The sequence below is a fragment of the Schistocerca nitens genome, chromosome 3, assembly GCF_023898315.1.
Source record: "Schistocerca nitens isolate TAMUIC-IGC-003100 chromosome 3, iqSchNite1.1, whole genome shotgun sequence".
Taxonomy (NCBI): domain Eukaryota; kingdom Metazoa; phylum Arthropoda; class Insecta; order Orthoptera; family Acrididae; genus Schistocerca; species Schistocerca nitens.
In genome coordinates this window covers 590,189,031-590,210,457 of record NC_064616.1, presented here as the reverse complement: position 1 = coordinate 590,210,457, position 21,427 = coordinate 590,189,031, and the positions used below count along the sequence as shown (strand labels likewise).

The window sequence follows — 21,427 nt, the reverse complement described above, 5'->3', positions numbered from 1 at the left end:
AAGCTGCTCCCAGTTACAAAATATTACTGCAAACATTGTTAGGGATAAGGGTAACAATGCCAGCACTGTGCCAAGGAGGCTACACTACCTTCCCCTCACCCTGCCTTTCACCTTGGTAGTCTTAATGTGGGGGTAGTGCATGCTTCCTGTCATTCCTGACATCCATAGCACAAATTGCCAGCTTCTCATGGAGAAACAGTACATAATATGTCTGATGTAATTGATACTCTGAATCTAAACTGGGAAAACGATGAATGCACATAGTTCTGAGCATAAAACTAAACATTAACAACAACAACAATGCAAAAGATGCTTCTTGAAGTGTCTTCCAAAACTTATCAATTAGCACCATAGAAATTAAATACTTCTTTAGAAAAATTACTGTGGCAAATCATCTTGAACACTGTGGTAAACAGCACAGTCTTACAAAAGTCAGTAACTGGAAAATAAATAATGAATGAAATTACAATGAAATTAGACCATTAGCTGCTTGCAGGTGTTGATAAATATCAACGGGGACAGTTGAAAATGTGTGCCCCGACTGGAGCTCAAACCCGAGATCTCATGCTTACATGGCAGACGCTCTATCCGACTGAGCCATCGAGGACACAGAGGATAGTGCGACTGCAGGGACTTATCTCTGGCATGCTCCCCATGAGACCCACATTTCCAACTTACTGTCCACACACACTACATTTGTAGTGGCCCTGGCCACTATACTCATTACTCGCAGCAGTCAATCTACCGATTACCGTAAGAGTTTGAGCAATGTGAGTGCATCTGCACTGAAGAAGATAATTGGCTGGTAAGCCTTATCTATATGAAGATGTATCTGTTCTTTCGGACATGCCTGAAAGAAAAGATACCATTGGTGATCTTGCAGCTCTCGAAGAATGAAATCTAGACCATTAACTGCTTACAGGCATTGATAAATATCAATGGGGACACCTGTAAGCAGCTAATGGTTGGGATTTCATTGTAATTTCATTCTTCGAGAGCTGCAAGGTCACCAATGTTATCTGTTCTTTGGTACATGTCCGAAAGAACAGGTACCATATTCAGATAATGAATAATGAAGTCGCTTGCTGGATGGTATAACTGGTAGAACAAAAATTAAAGTTCAGACAATCCACTGTAGAGCACATTTGTCGTGAATGAATGCTAAGTCTGTGCTGAGCACAAGTAATGAAAAAGTGAATGTTCCTAGTTACAGTCAATGAAACAATGACAGTCTAGACATGCTGAGCTGGCAGAGTCTGGTCCCTGGGGGCGCATTGTCTTTGTCGAAGAGAGCGGTGGTTGGTGGACTAGACAGCGACAAAGGCAGTGGCTCTAGTGAAGTTCATCACTTCTGGGCTGGCGGTGTCCCTGCTGCGTGCTGTCCCGATGCGAGCTTAAATCCTCGATGTAAGGAGTACTGCATTTTTGTGCTTGGCTGGGCCGTGGAAGCAGAACATAGTCTTGAATGATGCACTTTGCACATGATGATTGAGATTTTGATGTGGCTGCCAGTGTTGCTTTTTAATGGTCTACTCCAGAGGTTCCCAAACTTTTGTTTGTCAGGCCCCCCTTCTGCCGAAAAGAAAACTTCCGTGCGCCCCCCCCCCCCCCCCCCCCCCCCAAAAGCCCTGATGCTTGGGTGCTTGAGGTCTCATCAAGTCCGTCAGTTTTTGTTTTGTGTTCTGTGTTTACCATTTTGGTCCCACAAGATTTGAGGAAATACAGGTCGACACTAGCAAAGCCCCGTGCAGTTCAAGGCTAATTACTCAGGCAGGTTGCCTGGTATCCCTGAGGATCTATTCACAATACATCTTCCCATGTGCCACACACCCCTCGCCGGCCGGGTGGCCGAGCGGTTCTAGGCGCTACAGTCTGGAACCGCGCGACCGCTACGGTCGCAGGTTCGAATCCTGCCTCGGGCATGGATGTTTGTGATGTCCTTAGGTTAGTTAGGTTTAAGTAGTTCTAAGTTCTAGGGTACTTATGGCCTCAGCAGTTGAGTCCCATATTGCTCAGAGCCAAGCCACACACCTCTCGGCATGGATCACATCATACTTTGGGAATGGATGTGGGAGAGATGGGGCATTGTGGGACATGTTCCATCTGGTTCATGCACTCAGACCTGTCGAGGGAGAGAGACCTTGGCAGTAACTGCTGTACAGCTGGCATAGCCCTCAGATTCACACGAATAAGCAAGTCTCTTCGTCCGTACAGCCAATGCTGAGACAAGTCGGTGTACCCAGGAGAGGGTTTGTTGCCATACTAAGAATTTGAGGGTCAAATGTTTTCTGGGGGGTAAGTTTATCCCTCTTGCATGGATACGTTCAGTGGGCAAAGGCTGTGAGTCTCTTTTGGATCTGACACTAAATTGATAATTTCTAGTAACCAATGAACTATTTTTATAAGAGTTCAATTAATATTTAGTTTGATTCACTGGCTAGTGAACTACAATTTATTATTATTTTCATGTTGCTATTATAGGAGGTGGAATCCAAAATTTTCGGGTCTGGTGCTGCCATCTGGATAGTAGTAGTAGTAGTAGTAGTAGTAGTAGTAGTAGATCATTGCACTGCTAGGTGGTGAAAGCTGAATATCTGGTGAGTCAGTGTACGGAGTGGCATTCAGCTGTGAGGACATATTGTGTCCCCTCAGCGATTTCCGTAATACTCTGTGTTTGGTGTGTGGCGATTTTACGATGGATCCGGGAACAGAACAGTGTGTGTGTAACAAATTCTGTGCGAATCTCGGGAAAAGTACTATGGAGACCCTTGCAATGATTCAACTGGATTTACTGTTATGACCCAGACACAAAGCAGTATTCATCCCAGTGGAAGAGCCTGGGCTCTCCAAGACCCAAAAAAAGCGAGACGTGCAGAGCAAAGTGAAGAGCATGTTCATCGTTTTCTTTGACACCAAGGGAATTGTGCGCAAAGAATTTGTCCCACCCAACCAAACAGTGAATTCTGCGTACTACTGTGACATTTTGCAACGGGTCCATGGAAACGTGTAGCGATGACGGCCCAAACTTCGGCGTCGAGGAAACTGACTGCTACATCACGGCAAAGCACCCTGTCACACGCCCTTGCTCACCAGGAACTTTTTGGCAAAAAACAACATGGTGGTTGTACCCCACCCTCCGTACTCACCAGATTCGGCACCTTGGGACTTCGCTCTATTCCCAAAACTGAAACTCATGTTGAAAGGCTGTCGGTTCGACACTCTAGAGAGGAGTCAAGAAGCATCACTGGCGGAGATGAACACCCTCAAGGAACAGGACTTCCAGAAAAGGTTTGACCAGTGGCAGAAGTGCTGGGACCGGTGTGTTCGTGCGGATGGGAACTACTTCGAGGGTGAATGGTGACCATTAGTCCAAAGGTAAGGTTTTCAACAGATGGCAGCACCAGTCCTGAAAATTTTGGATAGCACCTCGTAGTGAAATCATTCCTCCCTGCAAACCATTATTGTATGGGCAGAAGATTTTTCATACTGGTATGCATAGTACTTCCTATTTCTAATATTAATGTCTTAAGTAAGCAATCAGAGTATTGTAATAATCATGTGCCAGGGCATTGCCATCTTTAGCAATGACTGACAGAGCTCACACTATGAGAAGCAGCAGGACCATACTGTTTAACCATTCTACCTGTAAGCTAGCTATAATCATTACTCAGGTTGTTACAGTCTGTTCACCATATGTTTTCCAAAATGACATGCATTTATCAGAATCCAGTGTACACAAGGAATTACTTGACTGTGATGCATATGTGATGTAAGAGTAGTTACAAACAATTTTTTATGTGTAGACATGTTCTTCATACACGCTGTGATAAAATACATAACTTCATAGAACATTCTGTTAGTGTGTGGAATATTTCAACATTATTAACCAAAATGGCAAAACACTTTAAATGAGTATGCTCTGAGAGTTAAACAGCTTTTTTACTGCCTGGATGCCACCTGTATTGTGCTCAGTGCTGCAGCACACAGGCTAAAAGCTAGTTATTGCTCAAAAAATATATCTGAAAGTAGATTTTCAGTTCTTAATAGAGCTATTCTTTCTTATGCTACAACCTATACTTTAGGGTGTCAAAATTTAGTAACAGTTGAACACTTTGTGAAGAACTTGATTTCCAGCTTTTTGTGAGCAGATGCTGTACCGTTAGGCACGCTTAACAGCCTGACTCAAAGTCTGTGTCCCTCAATATTCTCTCCCACATGCTGACCATGTATATCCAGAGGTTTTCCCATCAGGGGCAAAAATTGAGTGTTTGAAAGTTGTTGCTAAGTTATTAATTTTGATGTGCTCCTGTAGTAATTCAAATCTAATCTACACAGCCCCTACTCCACATAATTAACTTGATGGTGTGTTTTAGTGTAATTTGCCACCTCTGTATTTCTGTAAGATACTGTAAATGATACCGAGTATTCATATTTGGTGTAATTATTAGAGGTATTCTGATTAATCTATTGGAGAATATATTGAAAAAACAGTCTTCATTCGTATGGCAAACATTCTATACATAAAAAACTTTATTTTGAATGCATTTTAAATTTAATTTATTGAGGACTTGCACAAATTATAAATTATTGAGTAGAACAAAAAACCAGTCCATGTTGCAAATCATTACTTTTTATTCATTCGGTGACTTGTTTTGGACCGAGACCCATTTTCAAATCATCAATTCCTGAAGATGCCAAAACTGTACACACATTTGGCATCTTCAGAAATGCCATTTTCAATCTTGTTGTGATGATTTGAACATGGGTCTCACCTTGACACTAGTCATCAAATGAATAAAAAATAATAATTTGCAACATAGTCTGGTTTTTTGTTCTACTAACAGAAGTTGCTGACCCAAGCTACTTCAGCATGTTGGAAGTTTTTATAAATTGTAGTTTATGAACTAATATGAAATATAAAATATTTTACAGTTTGAGTTTACTGGAGAACGATTTGAATGTGTTACATAGTACACTGCAGTTACCACTCCTGGAGCCACTGACTCCTGACAAACTTGAAAAATTAACTATTCTGACAATGGCAAGTTTGTACATAGCTGTATCTGTAGCAACTGCTGCAACAATACATGGGATAATGATGTCTTCAGTTCCAAAGCAGCCTGGTAAGAATTTATTTTGGAAAAAAACTGAATTATTAGTAAATTCAAGACACTTATCTGAGTACTTTTTTTTCATCAGATTTGTTTTATGGTGTACATACATATATTCTTTTATATTAATTTTGACTTTGAGTTGGAACACAAAAATAGTGTAACCTTACAGGACAAAAAATTAATCACCCCATTGCGCACGCACATGCGAATCATTAAGCCTTTACAGATGATGCAGTGATCGCGTCACATGCTTAACCTCGTTAGCATTGCCCCTATGTGAGTACAGGGAAGTAGAAGTCATCAGTGAGACATTTATGTTTCCAGTGGACATCGTATGTTAGCATGGGTAAATTTAAGGACTGACAAACAAGGGCTGTGTCCATGGCTATATGGTTTGTGAAGTTGTTGGATTTGTTGGTGTTTCGTGGCGGACTGTTCAATGTGTCTACAAGCACTGGTTTACCACGCATGGCCACAAAACATGTTAGAGTTATAATTGTGGTCAGAATAAGATCTTGACTGAGAGGAACCGAAGACACATTCCATGGCTTGTGAATCAAAATTGCTTCCAAACCTGACAGGACATTGTGACGGGAACTGCATGCAATGAACGTTTGGAGTCAGTCACCTTACAAGAGGTGATTGCTCACATAGGCACATAAAGCTGTGTGTCTTCAGTGAGCCAGAAATCATCAAACATGTACAGTAGCGGACTGGTGGAATGTAATGTGATTCAACGAATCATGTTTTTGCCTATATTCAAATGACATACGTCATCGTGTTCTCCAAAGGCCAAATTAAGTATTTCACCCTGTGTGTGTGTGTGTGTGTGTGTGTGTGTGTGTGTGTGTGTGTGTGTGTGAGAGAGAGGTCAAGTTCAACCCGGAGGTGGGTCTGTGGTGCTTTGTGGGTGTGTTTCTTTCCATGAATTGGACCCCACTGAGGTGACCACTAACATGAACCAGCATGTTTAAATAAACATTCAGAATGATGAGACATTTCCTTCCAGTCAACATGTGTGTGATGAGTATGCTATTGATACCCCTGTTTTTCAAGATGACGATAACAACAACAACAACAGAGTTCATCAGGCTGGAAGAATATGTGACTGGTTTTCTGAACACTCCCCCACCCTATCAAATTTCAGTTAGCCTGCAAAATCAGACCTGAATCCCATAGAGAATCTGTGGGACATTTTGAAACAGTGGGTAAAACATTGACATCAGCATCCCCGTAGTTTGGTGGAATTGCATGATCAGATCCTCAGCAAATGGCTTAACCTCAATGCGACATACCTGCACAACCTTGTGGACTCACTCCCTAACCAAATCCAAGTGATTATCAAGTCCAGGGGCAGAATTACGCACTGTTAAATGATGCTTGTTACACTTTCTCCAGTGGTGACTAATTTTTTTGTTCGGTGAGCTTCTGTAATTTTTTCATGCCCGTTTCCTTTTATGATTTGTCTGTCACTTGTAGATTATACTGTTGTTTTATCAGTTATTCATCTTATTTGAACCTGTTGCAAAATCTGTTTAAAACCAATTTGGAAAAATTTAATATTTTCTGTGACTGTTATTTCAGGTACTGGCACGCAGAGACCTAATGATGATGAAATTGCGACTGATAAACATGCTGTGGCGATTGTGGAGAGAGCACTGGATTTCTTCAATTATGTGTCATCTTTGATGAAAAATTCATCTAAAGCTGGTGGGCATGTAAGTATTGAGATTCTGATTAATACTCGGCACCCTTTTTGAATAAACATCTGAATCAGTGGTTTTGTTTTACAGTGATTCTGAACTATGGCAAGGTATTCTTGGATTTATTGTCTGTATCCCTTAATTTAAGATCTACTATACAGAAACTTAAAGTAAATTTGTAATAATTTCTTTTGTTGGGACTTGAATTTCATCTGATAATTCTGTCAGATTTACATGACTCTTCCAGCTTACGGGCCCCTGTTAAGGATCTTTACATGGACTTTGGATGTCTTGGAAAGCAAATTACTGAAGGTTTCTCCTGTTTGGTCCTCTTTGTATTTGGAGCTACCTGTAATCTTATATAAGCTGGAGCTAACTTTAGTTGTTGGTAGACTTTGTGGACCCTACCTGAGTCTCTTGTCTGTATATATTGTCAAGGCTGAGGTGACATTCATATTAAGTTTTACAAATACAGCAATGTCATTCCTCAAGCATCAGCTTCCTGCAATGTATCTTACGTCTTGCTTTGCCCGTGTCCCTTGTTCAATAATGAAATCTCATTTACATTCTTTGGACATTTCAGTTAGTAAAACTGTCTTATCTCTGTACATTTCCTCAATAATCATCAGGGGCACAACAAAGCCCACTGGGGGTGGGCCAGGGAGTGAAAGATTGGTGTGTATCAGCCTGATGGGTTACTCCCAGTGCTCGTGATGGAGGAGTTGTAAAACTTTAGGCCTCAGGGCAGTTGGGATGATGACTTGGTGAGTATATATATATGCCTCAGTGTCAATCAGGAGAACATTGGTGATGACTGACAGATGGTGAGAAAGGCGAGCCCACACCCAGAGCTCCAGATTGACTTTCTTTGAAAAGTATGTGGCCCACTCATAGAGAATGTAGGGCATAACACACCATAAGACAGGATCACAGCACACATTTGCAGCAGGATGAGCAGCCATAATAGAAAACCCATCCAAGGTTTGTTGCCATTCCATGTCTATGTGAAAGCAGGAGATTTCCAGCTGGTTAAAGGCTGGCTCTGGTCCCTCCGAGGTAGTGATTGTGTTTGTGTGTTGTGCTGTGGGACTGTATTTAATGTTGTAAATACAACAGCTGGGGAAAAGCGACTAACACTGGAACCATCGTGACGTGCGTTCCAGAAGACTGAACCGTGGTCTGACTAGTGCTACCAGCATTTGTGGTCCGTCATTAAAGTGAACTTTGTCCTGAAAAGGTAAATGTGGAACTGTTTAATGGGAAACACAATTGCCTAAGCTGCTTCTTCAACCTGCAAGTAGTTTTTTTGAGTGGGTGTTAGTGTCTTTGACACATAGGCAATTGGTTGCTCGCTACTATCATCATTCCTATGCACTAACACTGCATGGATGCCATACATAGAGGCTTCCGTGACTAAAACCATTGGACATGATAGTGAGAAAGGGTGTAAAGTGTGGTGCTGAATGTAGAATATGCTTCAGCTGCATAAAAGCATGCTTACAGGCAGCTGTCCACTCGTACTTGGAATGCCTTTCTTCCACAATTGGTTTCCCAGATGCATGATATGGATCACTTGTGGAAGGAACTGAAAATAATAATTTACCTTTCCCAAAAAAGCTTGCCTCTTCTTTAAGTTTTGGGGGCAGGGTAGAGAGTTAACAGCTGTGACATTGTGGTCAATAGGATGGATCCCTTCTTTGTTGTGCAGGGGCCCAAGATACTCCACTGGCTACTGAGAAAAATTGGCTCAGCATCATATGCTGTAGCAAATAGGGCACAAAGGTTTCGCAGGCGGTCCTGACATTTAATGTTCGTGACAGTAAGTCATCAAGAAAGTTCAAGCTGGTAAGGATGGGGTTAATTGTTCCAGGTACCTACGAAAAATTACTGGAGCAGAAGAGATCCCAAAAGGCAAGCACTTTTATTTGTATAAGCTGCAGGTAGTGTTGGTAACCATGATGCATTGTGACTCCTCATTGAGCAGGATCTGCAAATATGCATCGGCAAGGTCTGTCGTAGAAAAATATGCACCTCCAACAAGCTCCGTGAGGTAGCATTCAGGATGTTGTATAGGGTAGGTTTCCACTTATGCCAGTGTGTTGGTGATTGGTTTGAAGCAGGCCTGTAAAAGAGAGGCTTGCGAGCCATTCTCCTCCAGTGAGTGCTTCCCTATTCAACTCTACTCGCACAGCTTACGGTTCACTTATTTATCAGCAATCAAGTGGCGCAGCCTCTCTTAGACTATTTCCTCAATGCATAGGCTCTCACACCTTCACTCACTGTCAGATTTTGTAGAGGCATTGCTGTTTTGGTAGTCAACTTGCTCTTGATGTTTATTCAGATTTACTCACCTTAACATTGTGCTATTGCTCAGGTTGTTAGTTTGGTTATTACTGTGGTTATTATTCTGGTTTTGTTTCCGGCTCTTATTGTGTTTTCTGTTACAATTGTCAAGAATTTAGGAAAGAAAGAATTCTGAAAAATATTTTCAGTGAGGAGTGGGAGATTTTATTGTACACTATTCCTTTGAACAACCTCAATACTTAATATGTAAAAAATGCTGTAGTCAAAACAAAGGTAGTAATCTTGCTCAGTGTTTCTCTTGACTCCCTGAAGCAACACCCAGATGTTACACCCATAATGACCAATGTACTTTAGCGGTTAAGAAGAAAGGGAGTTTATTTGCATCATATGCAGTATGCTTAAAGTTAGCAAATGGTCAGAAATGCTTCAGTGACAGAATGAATGTCCAGTAGTAATGGCAAAATCATTTGGTTATGATGATGCCGCTAAATATTTTAAAACAGCAGATTTGTTTGTGAATATTAATGGATTCAAGTGTAAACTAATGTAGAAAGTCAAATTCTTGATATGGGACACAGCATAAACAATTTAGTTGCAAACTCTCTGTATCACGCTTTGTGTGTGGATGAGAGTACTCATTGAACAGATCTCAGTCAACTACCAATTTTTATCTGTGTTGTTGTGGCCGACTTTTCTATATATGAAGAGTTTCTCACTTTGGTTCACTGATTAGAACAGCAGGTTTGGGTACTTTTAATGTAGTTAAAACTGGGTTTACAAAATTGGTGGTTTTAAAAAATGCCCTGTAATTTGTACCAATGGTGCACCAGTTTCATGGGTAGGAGAAACGACTACATTGGTCAGTTAAGGTAAAATGAGATTAACTGTTTAACTTTCTGTTGTGATAAAAAGTATCCACAGTGAAAGAGGTAACGAAAACTACAATTATAATACATGCAGGAAATTGAAACAATTTTAAGGAAGAAGTTGAGGCAGAATACACACACACACACACACACACACACATTTCTTCAGTCTGAAATTCATGTGTTGAGTGCAGGAAAATGTTTGTTGTTTTCTGCTCGTAGAAAAGAACTTTTGAAGTCTGAATAAAGAAGTAAAACCTGGAATTTGAAGATAAGCTGAAGGACTCACTTTTCTAAAATCAGAATTAGGATTTCTGACAGATTTTACAGCTCATTTAACTAATTTTAATTTACATTTGCAAGGAAAGGAAAACACTATTTCTTATATGCTTATGGACATTGAAGGATTCCCATGTGAAATAATTCCCTCCCCCCCCCCCCCCCCCCCCACCTCCACTCAATAAAGTACATTAAATCAGCTCAGTATAATGCAGTGATGAATGACGTGTTGGAGCTTCAGCTTTGTTCCGTTAAAACCCAAATTAAAATTAATGTTATAGACCATGTCGACACCAAGTTAAATAAATCTACCTAAATATTTAAATATATCATTAACGTATGTACAAGAGTTTGAGACAAATAGAACTAAAAGTCAAAGTTTTAGCAATTAATATCGTATGAAGTTTGCGTGTAGGAAGTAGCTAAGGCTTACGATCCACGATGACTGACATTCTCCCCTGAAATTGGGCGGTGTGGCTGTTGCAGGCTGTGACAGCACCACACCAGTGGAGTTGGTGGGGGAAGCACTCGCTGGAGAGGAATACTTCACGACCGTGCTTTGGCAGGACTGATTTAAAGTGTTTGCGTAGCCGGGGCAAGCCATTTGGTTTTGTTACTACTATCAGGGGCAGGAATTAAGTGCTGGATTTAACAAGTTTAATCACCCCAGACTTTTGAAGGCTATAGTTGATGCTTAATGGCCATCTGTAAGGAGACTGGAATAGGTTGTACCTGGCACAAACATGGCGTAGTGTCTGAATGCAAGGAGATATGAACCTGCAGATCTATGCAAACTCAGGCCAGGTATGAATAGATATGCAAAAGTGGCACAAAAATCATAGAATTCTTGGAAGGGAACTGTGTCAGAGATAACCTGAACCTCATCAATAATGGAGAATCCAAACAACGAGAAGGCATTCAAACCCCAGCTGTTGCTGACTGAGTGCTTATTTACAACAAACAGTGGGGCCAGCTGTAGGACCTTCTTGTGGATGTCAGTGATTTTGAATTGACTCCGGAGGAGAATCGAACTGTCACTATATGCGACCAACATATGGGAAGGTGGGTGGGGCTAGCTCTGGGGACTCTAGACAAGCATACAGCTGTAGGTAGGTTCACCATGGAAATGGTTAGCTCCCATGTCCACAAGGAAATGGATATCTCGGTTCACAATTGAGAGGTATCAAAAGAAAATTCTGTTGAGAAAACTGAGAAATATGAGATAGAATTGTTGGCCAGTATTTACCTTCAGGAGGATAAATATTTAATACTTCTGGCAGATGCAAATAAAAGTGATGACATTATCTTAGCTTTTGGAACTGCTTTGTTTCTTCCTCAGACAGGTGAGATTGATGGGGTGGGAAAGGTTAGAAAGGAAAGGAAAGTCACTCAGACCCCAGAACAAGAGGTATTATCCACCTGTAGTCCTCACTCAGTCAGTCTCTATCGATCAAATTCAGCAGTTTATTAATTAAGAGTACTGTGATATTATGTGATATATCCCTGATTTCTGGAATTTCAAAACCACAGGTCCCTTATTATATTCCATTTCAAACATTATGTTCCTGGAGAACAACAATATGTAAGTTTGTAAATAACATAGAACATAATATGCCATGATGTTGTCAAAGATGAAATAATTTATCTAGTAACCTTTGCGGCAAAGAAACCTGAATGAATGCAATTATGAAATGGATGGATGGATGGATTGGGGGGGGGGGGGGGGGGGGAGCATTGTGTAGAGAGATTAGAATAATGTAAATGGTATATTTTTACGGTGGTAGCAGAAGCTGTTACAAAGTGCATGGACGTAACTGGAGCATGTTCATGGCAAAAATGAGTATTTTACTCTCAAGGAGGAAAGCATTGCTACTTTGTGGGAATCAGTTATCAACATCCATGTTACACCAGTTAATGCTTAAAAATGTGAGGGACTCTTGTAATTGACCCAATTGTTGGCCTGAAACATGATCTGTGAGCAAGGACAAGAATGATGCAGTGAAAATTCAAGACTACGAAAATTAGATTCTTCCAAGCAGGGAGATAACATTGAAAATACAGAGAGAGAGAGAGAGAGAGAGAGAGAGAGAGAACTAGTCTCATGAAGACTATTGCTTATTTTCATAGTAGATTGATTGCATTTTCCCCAAATTTCTGAAGTTTAACATCTTGAATTGATGATATTGAAGAATGTAATCTTCACACAGCAGTGAATATGTTTGGCTTGTCTTGTTGCTCAGGATCCTTTTAGCAGGAATCATTTATTCGTCTTATTTTACATGTTGCAGATACCAAGTAATCATGCCATGATAGGTATTATGGTCCTGCTAACAGGACTTCACCATCAGCTACATGTCTCAAACAATTTCCCACTTCCTAAAGAAGAAAGAGGGAAGTCACCCAGAAAAGCAGCTGAAAAAATGAACTTGACTAAACTGTAAGTAGGCTTAAGTTGTAAAAGTTGTAGCTGTAGTTAAAATGGATAAAGGGACATTATCTTTAAGGTCACTGGTCATAATTGTAGTAGTTCGTAGTTCATAGATGTGTTTGATCATGTGTGTAACCTAAAGAATATAGTGAAATTTTTTCCCCTCACGTTGGGTACCTATGTTGATGGTAATTTGATACTGTTCAGTGGGGAAGTCTCTCAGTAGAATGTTGAAGTGATACAGAGACTGTGTTCAGGGAAAGACACTCGCGACTCGTGTATCTGGAACTATAAACAGTGAAGTAACGAAATTTTGATGAACATGTTACTGTGTGAAAAAACTATATCAAGGTTGGCAAACTTCCATCATCGTTCATAAATTTAGTGGAAAGTTCTGGTAGACTGTAAATATCTTAGGAGTAAAGGAGATCACTCATCAAATAGCTGAGGTGTAGAGTCATCAACATGCTTACATAAAAGATGGGCAAAACTTGCTAGTCCTCAGAAGTAGATCGTTTCTCAAGTTAGAGGCACGTGCCCCCCCACCCCCACCCCCCTCCACACCATACAAAGCCTATCTAGGATTTATTTCCGAAAACAACAACTCCCTTCTCTTTTGTGTCTGCCAGTCAATGACTATTCGGTGAGTGGTCTCCTTTACTCTTAAATTATTTGCAACATTAAGGACTTAATCACTAACTTAAACCTCTCAGTAATGTCTTTGGTATTTGAATGTTGACATAAAGTGGCTGTCTTGAATTTGTGCTGCAAACTCTTTTGGCTTTTTAGAGCTCCTGGTGATGTAAATAATTTGCACAAACAAGTGAAGGTGTTATAACACATGTTACACGCTCAGTGGAGGTGTAATAGCATTTGTATAGTTGCATACTCCAGTCCATAAAATTGTGTGAATGTTTGTCGGTGCTCAACTATTGCACCGTTTTTGTATCCATTTGTCTTATGATAGACATTTTAACAGATATATTTTACCATCATACAACAGTTTTACAGCTCCACTTAAACAGTGCACAGGAATATTAAAATTTTTGTGGCAGATTAAATTTTTTTGAGGTGTAATTTCTGTACCAGTATTTCAGTTGGGAACAGTTGAGCTATTGTCAAGGTAGTTGTTTAAATCAAAATGAAATTCAAGCAAACTGTTTTGTACTGTAACCAGCATATTTCTTGTCTCTCTAAGATTAACATTGTGTTTCACTCTAGCGTAATTTTCTAGTGTATCTGAAAATTTGATCTGACACACACAGATCAAATACTCTGTTGCAGGGGTTGATATTGATTTAATCTTGTCCCGTGTGTGTTTGAAGGCTGGGAACTATTACTAATGAACTAAAGCAATAAAGGAGTGGTCAACTTTCCCAGACCTGGCATTAAGTAATATTTATAATCTTTATTAATGTAGAGGAAACTTAATAAGCTCTATAATAATCAGTTTACATACTATGTTCTTACTTAATGAACTGCTGGTTGACTGGCTAGGTCATTACATAGTATGCTTGGAATACAAAAGGGCAGCAGATGTGAGTGAAGTGTTTGGTTGCAGTAAATACATTTCTGACTGGACTTCCTTTCTTGTGCGCTTCTGTGTGGCATTAATGTGTGAATTTGCCAGGTAAATTGTTGCTTTCACTAAAATTGGAAGTAAAAACCATGAAGAATGTGTAATGTTTTCTCTACATTTATATGAAAATGGCATAAAAACAAAGATGATGGAACTTACCAAACGAAAGTGTTGGTATGTTGATTGAGAGACACACACACACACACACACACACACACACACACACACACACACAGGTCTGCTTGTGTCTGTATATGTGCAGATGGATATGTGTGTGTGTGCGCGCGCGCGAGTGTATACCTGTCCCTTTTTCCCTATAGGGCAAGTCTTTCCACTCCCGGGATCGGAATGACTCCTTACCCTCTCCCTTAAAACCCACATCCTTTCGTCTTTCCCTCTCCTTCCCTCTTTTCTGATGAAGCAACCGTGGGTTGCGAAAGCCTAAATGTGTGTGTGTGTTAGTGTCTCTATCAACATACCAACGCTTTCGTTTGGTAAGTTACATCATCTTTGTATATATACAAAGATGATGTGACTTACCAAACGAAAGCGCTGGCACGTCGATAGACACACAAACAAACACAAACATACACACAAAATTCAAGCTTTCGCAACAAACTGTTGCCTCATCAGGAAAGAGGGAAGGAGAGGGAAAGACGAGAGGATGTGGGTTTTAAGGGAGAGGCTAAGGAGTCATTCCAATCCCGGGAGCGGAAAGACTTACCTTAGGGGGAAAAAAGGACGGGTATACACTCGCACACACACACATATGCATCCACACATATACAGACACAAGCAGACATATTTAAAGACCAATATATGTCTGCCTGTGTCTGTATATGTGAGGATGGATATGTGTGTGTGTGCGCGAGTGTATACCCGTCCTTTTTTCCCCCTAAGGTAAGTCTTTCCGCTCCCGGGATTGGAATGACTCCTTACCCTCTCCCTTAAAACCCACATCCTTTCGTCTTTCCCTTTCCTTCCCTCTTTCCTGACGAAGCAACCGTTGGTTGCGAAAGCTAGAATTTTGTGTGTATGTTTGTGTGTCTATCGACCTGCCAGTGCTTTCGTTTGGTAAGTCACATCATCTTTATATATATAATATACAACAGTTATTTTGGGATCTGAATTGTTTTCTCCTTTCTGTTCCAGACAACAAGGTTTCAATGTACTGTCTGTGGCTGTAACAAGTTCATTGTTGAAATTCATGAAGTCACTAATGAGTGATATGATGACAGAGTGCTTGTCTTTGGAGGATGATGCTGGATCTGATCAGCAACCAGCAAATCTAAGTATTATGGGAAATTACACAGCATTGCAAAGAGTCCTTCGTCTCCTGTGTGGCATTCCTGTTGCCCAGTTATTACTTAACTTGGCAACTGTTAGTTACAGAAAGGTAAAATAAGTGTTAAACATTTTTGGAAGGTTTCTGTCAAAAGCCGTTAAGTAATGTATAAAATGTATATTTGAACCATCAGCTGTTTTTAGTTTACACCCAAACATCTACCGGTTTCGGTCTTCGACCATCTTCATGGATGAAGGGTTAAAATGGTTTAAGCCACCATATTGCATTGGTCATTACTTACAATGTGTAATGTATGCCATGAATGTAAATATATGACACAGGACTTTAAAGCAAACATATACATTCTAAATGTATACAGTGCAGTGTCGTATCGCTCGTGCGCCGACTATGATACCACATTCAAACACGCTTAAATATTGATAACCTGCCATTGTGGCAGCAGTAAGCAACCTAACAACTGCGCCATACACTTGTTGTCTTATATAGGTGTTGCCAACCACAGTGCCGTGTTCTGCCTGTTTACATACCTCTGTATTTGAATATGCATGCCTATACCAGTTTCTTTGATGCTTCAGTATATATATATCCTCCCAAATTGGTATATATAATAACAACATTTCCAGCATGTCACTATCAATTCTATTCCTTGTAACAATTGCAAAAATGTGAAATAGTACTGAAATGTTCCAAATTTATATTTTTTGTGTACCATGAGTGTCCAATTTAGAATGAAATTTGACAACTATTTGTAGACATTTTTAGACAAAAATGGATCAGAATTATGAATGAATTGGGCCTCATGCTGATATGTTTTGAGGAGTGCCATGCATATTTAATCAGATTTTGGAAATGAGGAGAAGAAAACTTTTCTACTAGTGATTGCAACTTGAGAACATTGTCACGGTGGTGGACTGTAAACTGCAATGATATGCCCATACTAATTTTCTCTGTGAATGTTCTTTAAAATGCTTTCCGTTGATGGAAAAATTCTCTCAGTTCTATTTATCATATGAGCTTGGATCTGAAGTCTCTCTACCTCCTAGTCAGTATGAGCTTGAAATGCAGCAATTAATGATTCAGAACTTGTATAACTTGACAAGGATGTAGGAGGAGGATGGCTTGTTTCCACGAAGTGGAAGAGATGTGTGACACATTAAAAGTATTTTTCATCTTCAATTTTCCAGGTTTTGATGGGTTTACCCAAAGTACATCAGTGAAGAACATTTGATCTTTTCTCATGTAGTCGAAAATTTCCTTTCAATTCTTGAAGGCAAAAATATATGCACAGATAGCAATGAACCATCCACACTGATTATGGGCATTATGTGTGGATGTGTGAGTGCAACTGTGGACTGTGCGGTCACCGCTGTATAGTTTTTTCCTTCAGTGAAAACATTCTTTGAGCTCCCATTCCTTTTTCAAAATTAGACTTAGGTGCAATGTAAATGCAAGATTCTGGAACCCTAAAAATGTTCTGCTGTGAGTTTGTAATAAAATCGTTGACCACTTTAGTTACAATCACTTCATTTTTGGTCTGTCTCTCAAAAAAATTTTGTAATTTTTCCTGACACAATTTTATGCCATCATTTTGAAGTGTCCAGTTCCACTATGAGAAGCCATAAATTCTTTTGGACCTATTTTGATAGCAATATCTGGAGTGTAGTCGCGCCTGATGGTATTGCTGAATCTTACTGACCACCCTAGAAGCTTCTTCCTCTGTGTCATGCACCTATGGAATAATCAGAGGCCTACAATTTTCCACCTCATAATGCTGGTCCAGAAATCTGTGACCGAGTCTGTCATAGAATCAGTAGATCTACTGGTTGAAGTCTCCCAGTTAGATCTACATCAAAGGACTTCAATCACCTTTGCAAATTGTAAGCTCTGCTTGCACCTTGCAAGCAAGGCTGGCAGGCTTGCATCAGTTCCACCAGTCACATGGTGGACCTGATGATGGCCACAGAACCTAAGCAACAGGAGTCATTGGTGCCGACATGAGCCACAACTTGAAGATGATTACACATTGCTCACTTGGTTGCTGCAGGCAGGGCCGCCGCCTCATCTCGGGATGCATCCCCTCTGCAGACATAGCAAGCTCACATTGCACCTCTTTCTAGCTCTGTCCTCTGCTCCCCTAAGGGGCTCCGTAAGGTGCCTAGCATTGTAACTCCCCCTGTTTGCCTGCCTGGACCCTGCTGATGGAGCAACCCTTTGTCCACTCTTAGGGCAAATACGTGAGGGCAGATGGGCAGTCTCCACATTCGCCCTCCATCTCCACCTCTAGTACTGCGAACGAGTTGCACACTGCCAGTGACCTTGACGTGAGCACTGGTCCCTTCAGTTGGGTATGCTCTAAGGTGCCTCAGCAGCAGAACTCGTGGCTGAACTGAGTGACGCTTGTGGTGCATTTTGCAGTGCGTCAGTATCTCTGCCACCACTACACCCCAAGGCAGCAGGCTGCAGACGGCTGAGCATGGCCAACAGCATCTTCACCTGTTAATGTTTCAATGTTGATTGAACGAAATGAAGTAAACTTTTTGTTCTTGTGTGTGCCATTTTTATCGTCATACATGCTGTGTATTAAGGACAAGTTTTTGTTAATGGCTGCCCTGTACAAGGGATGCACAGCTTATTCTCTCTGTACGCCTTATCACCTTGTAACAGTCAGTTTGGTATGATCTCTCTTCCTCTGCTCCTTGCACTTCCCTATTGCAGCTCCAGAATGAATGTTTTAAAAAATCTTAACCCTTTGACAAGGGTATGCTGTAGGTGAAGGCACTACAGGTACAGAATTTAGGCATGGCGCATTTCAGCTACTGTGGCAGTCCACCACAGTCATAGCGTTAAACAAACACTGCATTTGGATTCTCTTAACAACTCAGTTGTGTGACTAATGAAAAACTTTAAACAAACAAAAGGAGAAATCTCTTTGGGATCATTTTATGATTTTTATTCCTTTACAGGAAGCAGAAGAAAGTAAACATGTACATTATAATAACTGTTGCAGTATGCTATTACATACACAATACTGGTGACACAAGAAAGAGAAAATGTTGTTAAACAGAGGGTGGACAAATAAATATTATGATTTAAAAATATGTTATTAGTGTTAACAAAGAATGTAATAACAGGGCAAATAATGACAAATTAAGGAAATTGCTAAAGCAGTTCCAAATTAAATTAAATGTAATAGGGAAAAGAGAGTGAGGAAAGGGGTGGACAGAAAGGGGAGGGGAAGAAGGAAGACCATAAGGTGGAGAGGGACCAGTAAGGTTGTGAAAATGAAATTAAGGAAAATGCATTACTTAGTCGGGAGTGGAGGAAAGTAGAATATAACATGAGGTTCTTGGTATGTGAAAGGAGAATGATGTTGAGGGAAGAGGAAATTAAGTGTGCTGAGCCAGGGCTATAAGGGAAGGGCGGAAAGAGTTATGTTAACATGTCTCATTTGAGTGTAATTTATATGTTTTGTAACACTCTGGTTTTCATTTTAAGGCATGTGCTTTGAAGAGAGTTACATCTGTTACAAACCAGGAGGAATTTGTACCTGTGGAAGCATCTACAGATTATGATGATGATTTTTCTGCGGAGAGTGGTGAGCAGCCACAAGCCGACAGATCTAATGAAGAATCATCTCAGAGAGATGAAACAAACAGGGAGGACACTCAGCATGATAACCGTCGTGGAGAAGAAGGTATTTTCATGAAACGTGATAAAAATTTAAATCTGTACTATTTCAGATATTTATATTTTTGCTTAGGGGATTCAGATTAATGTTTTTTGTTTCATCATTTTGTGGACTTAAGCAGTGAAATTTTATTTGGATTGTTGCCGTGCTGGCTTTATTACCCTACAGATATACAGTATAGCTTAGCATGAATTCAAAAGGTTGTCATTTTTAAGTACAGATAAAATCACCAGTTTGTATTGTGATTTAAAGAAAATATAAAAAAATGTATTTGACAATTGCGACACGATGACCATACAGGAAATTAAAGAAGATTCCTTGAATAATGTCTTTTGTTGCACAAAAAAAAAAAAAACTGAAAAAAAAAATAGTTTCTTGCTTTCGGCCAATACAATGAGAGGTGGTGTTGCTACATCTGGTTGATATTGCAGAAACTGACTAAACTGATGAAAAATAGTTCATTACGGTATCAAGTTCTTGCACAGCTACAGAAAAACTTCTTGCAGGTGAATCCTCCTTTTCATTATCATTGTCGACACCTGTGCCGTAATTTATTTTATCTTGTGCATTTACAAAAGAATCACAATCTCACTTATATCTATCTTGCATATGGAAGTCAAACTCCCATTGTGAGGAACAGTCCTACACATTGTCTCCTTTGCTAAAATATCTGTGATGAGTTTCCATTCTGTACAGAAATCTACTTCAACTGCAAATAGTTTTATACCAAATCCAGAATTTACAAAACAGCTCAATGCTGTCTGTTCAGTCTCAACATAGTGTATAACCTGTAAAAGGCTCATTTTCTTGACTGTCTTTCTCTCAAAGTATGAAATTCTGTGTTATGCAGCAATCAAAATTGCTTTCACAGATTGGATTATCCTTCTGATGTGCAGGTGACTTGGGCTGTTATGATAGCACGAAAAACACAAAATTAATGTTCATGATAAATGAGATTGCCTTGTGGTGTAGAGTCATAAAAACAGTGTATTTTGCTCTGCTCCAGTCTTGTCACCTAAACTGTTGGGCAGTCTTCCAAAAATCTCTGCAGTCATCTGTAGATTACATTACAGCTCGAGTGAAAGGTAGTGTTTACGTAGTCTTATAGCATCTGATTGTACAGTTTCCCATTATTTATTAATGGCCACAACTTTTAATTTCTGTCAATAGCATCACTTTTTCTCTGCACATTTTGCCTGCTTCACATATTTCCTATTTGAAAGGAATAGATTTCTGAGAGAACCAAACTGTAAAAAACCCCAGTGAAACAAAATGTTTGTATCATCAATAGCAAAATATTGTTCTTCCAGTATTCCACAGTGTCATGTTTTCTACGTAAATCTGACTTTTTTTGAACTGATCTACCCTTTCATTCAGTGGTCTTCATCTTCAGTTCTGAACTGCAACATGGTTTCTTGCACCTTTTCCTGCAATAAATTGCCACCTGTAGAAATGTTTCACTCCCTGTTCTGTGGAACCTGTTTAGGAGAATGGAAATCTCTGAGTGATGACTCACAAACATTTTTAGTTTTCAGAATGTTGAATTTCAGTATTTGTAAATTCATTTCAGTAGACTGCATAAAAAAAGACGATGACAATTTGCATTTCTCTGCAATGGTAGTGAGTTTAAAATCATAACTGTCCTCAACATCAGGAATCTATATGTGCAGAACAGTAAATTTTCTTCATTTACTGACATTATAATATCTCAGGTGCTGCATGACTGAACGTTTTTAAGAACAATAGACTGTGATAATTGTTTCATTTGTACCATAAAATTGTTTGATACTGCTGGACATTATTTTAGTTTAATTTTTCTTATATATGCTGCATTTCAGAAAATGATTCCCATTTCCAAAATAATTTTTTGATACATTATGGTGAGTTAAATATTGTACTTAATGTGTGAGCTGTTGCTTCATTATTGAAAATTCATTGTAATATAAGCAAGTGAAAATTTATAGTTACTGATGTCCTACAGATTTGCACCCTCGGAAATGTGTAAGAAATTTTACTTTACAGTATCTTTAGAACAAAAAGCAATAATTTTTTGTATTTTTGGGTTAGAATGAAGTTTCCATGATGATGATGCAGTGCAGCAGTTCACACACAGCAAGAATTAAATTTAAATTCTGGCTTAATGAAAAATACATTTGAAAT

At 39.7% G+C, this 21,427-nt stretch overlaps 1 protein-coding gene across 1 annotated transcript in view; it reads left to right on the top strand.

Annotated features, from left to right (window-relative positions):
- LOC126248505 (protein purity of essence) overlaps positions 1–21,427 on the top strand; it is a 446,891-nt gene that overhangs the window by 91,337 nt on the left and 334,127 nt on the right. Inside the window, 5 exon segments of the mRNA XM_049949542.1 lie at positions 4,933–5,123; positions 6,699–6,832; positions 12,555–12,703; positions 15,426–15,669; positions 19,075–19,273. Coding sequence (XP_049805499.1) covers positions 4,933–5,123; positions 6,699–6,832; positions 12,555–12,703; positions 15,426–15,669; positions 19,075–19,273 — 917 coding nt within the window.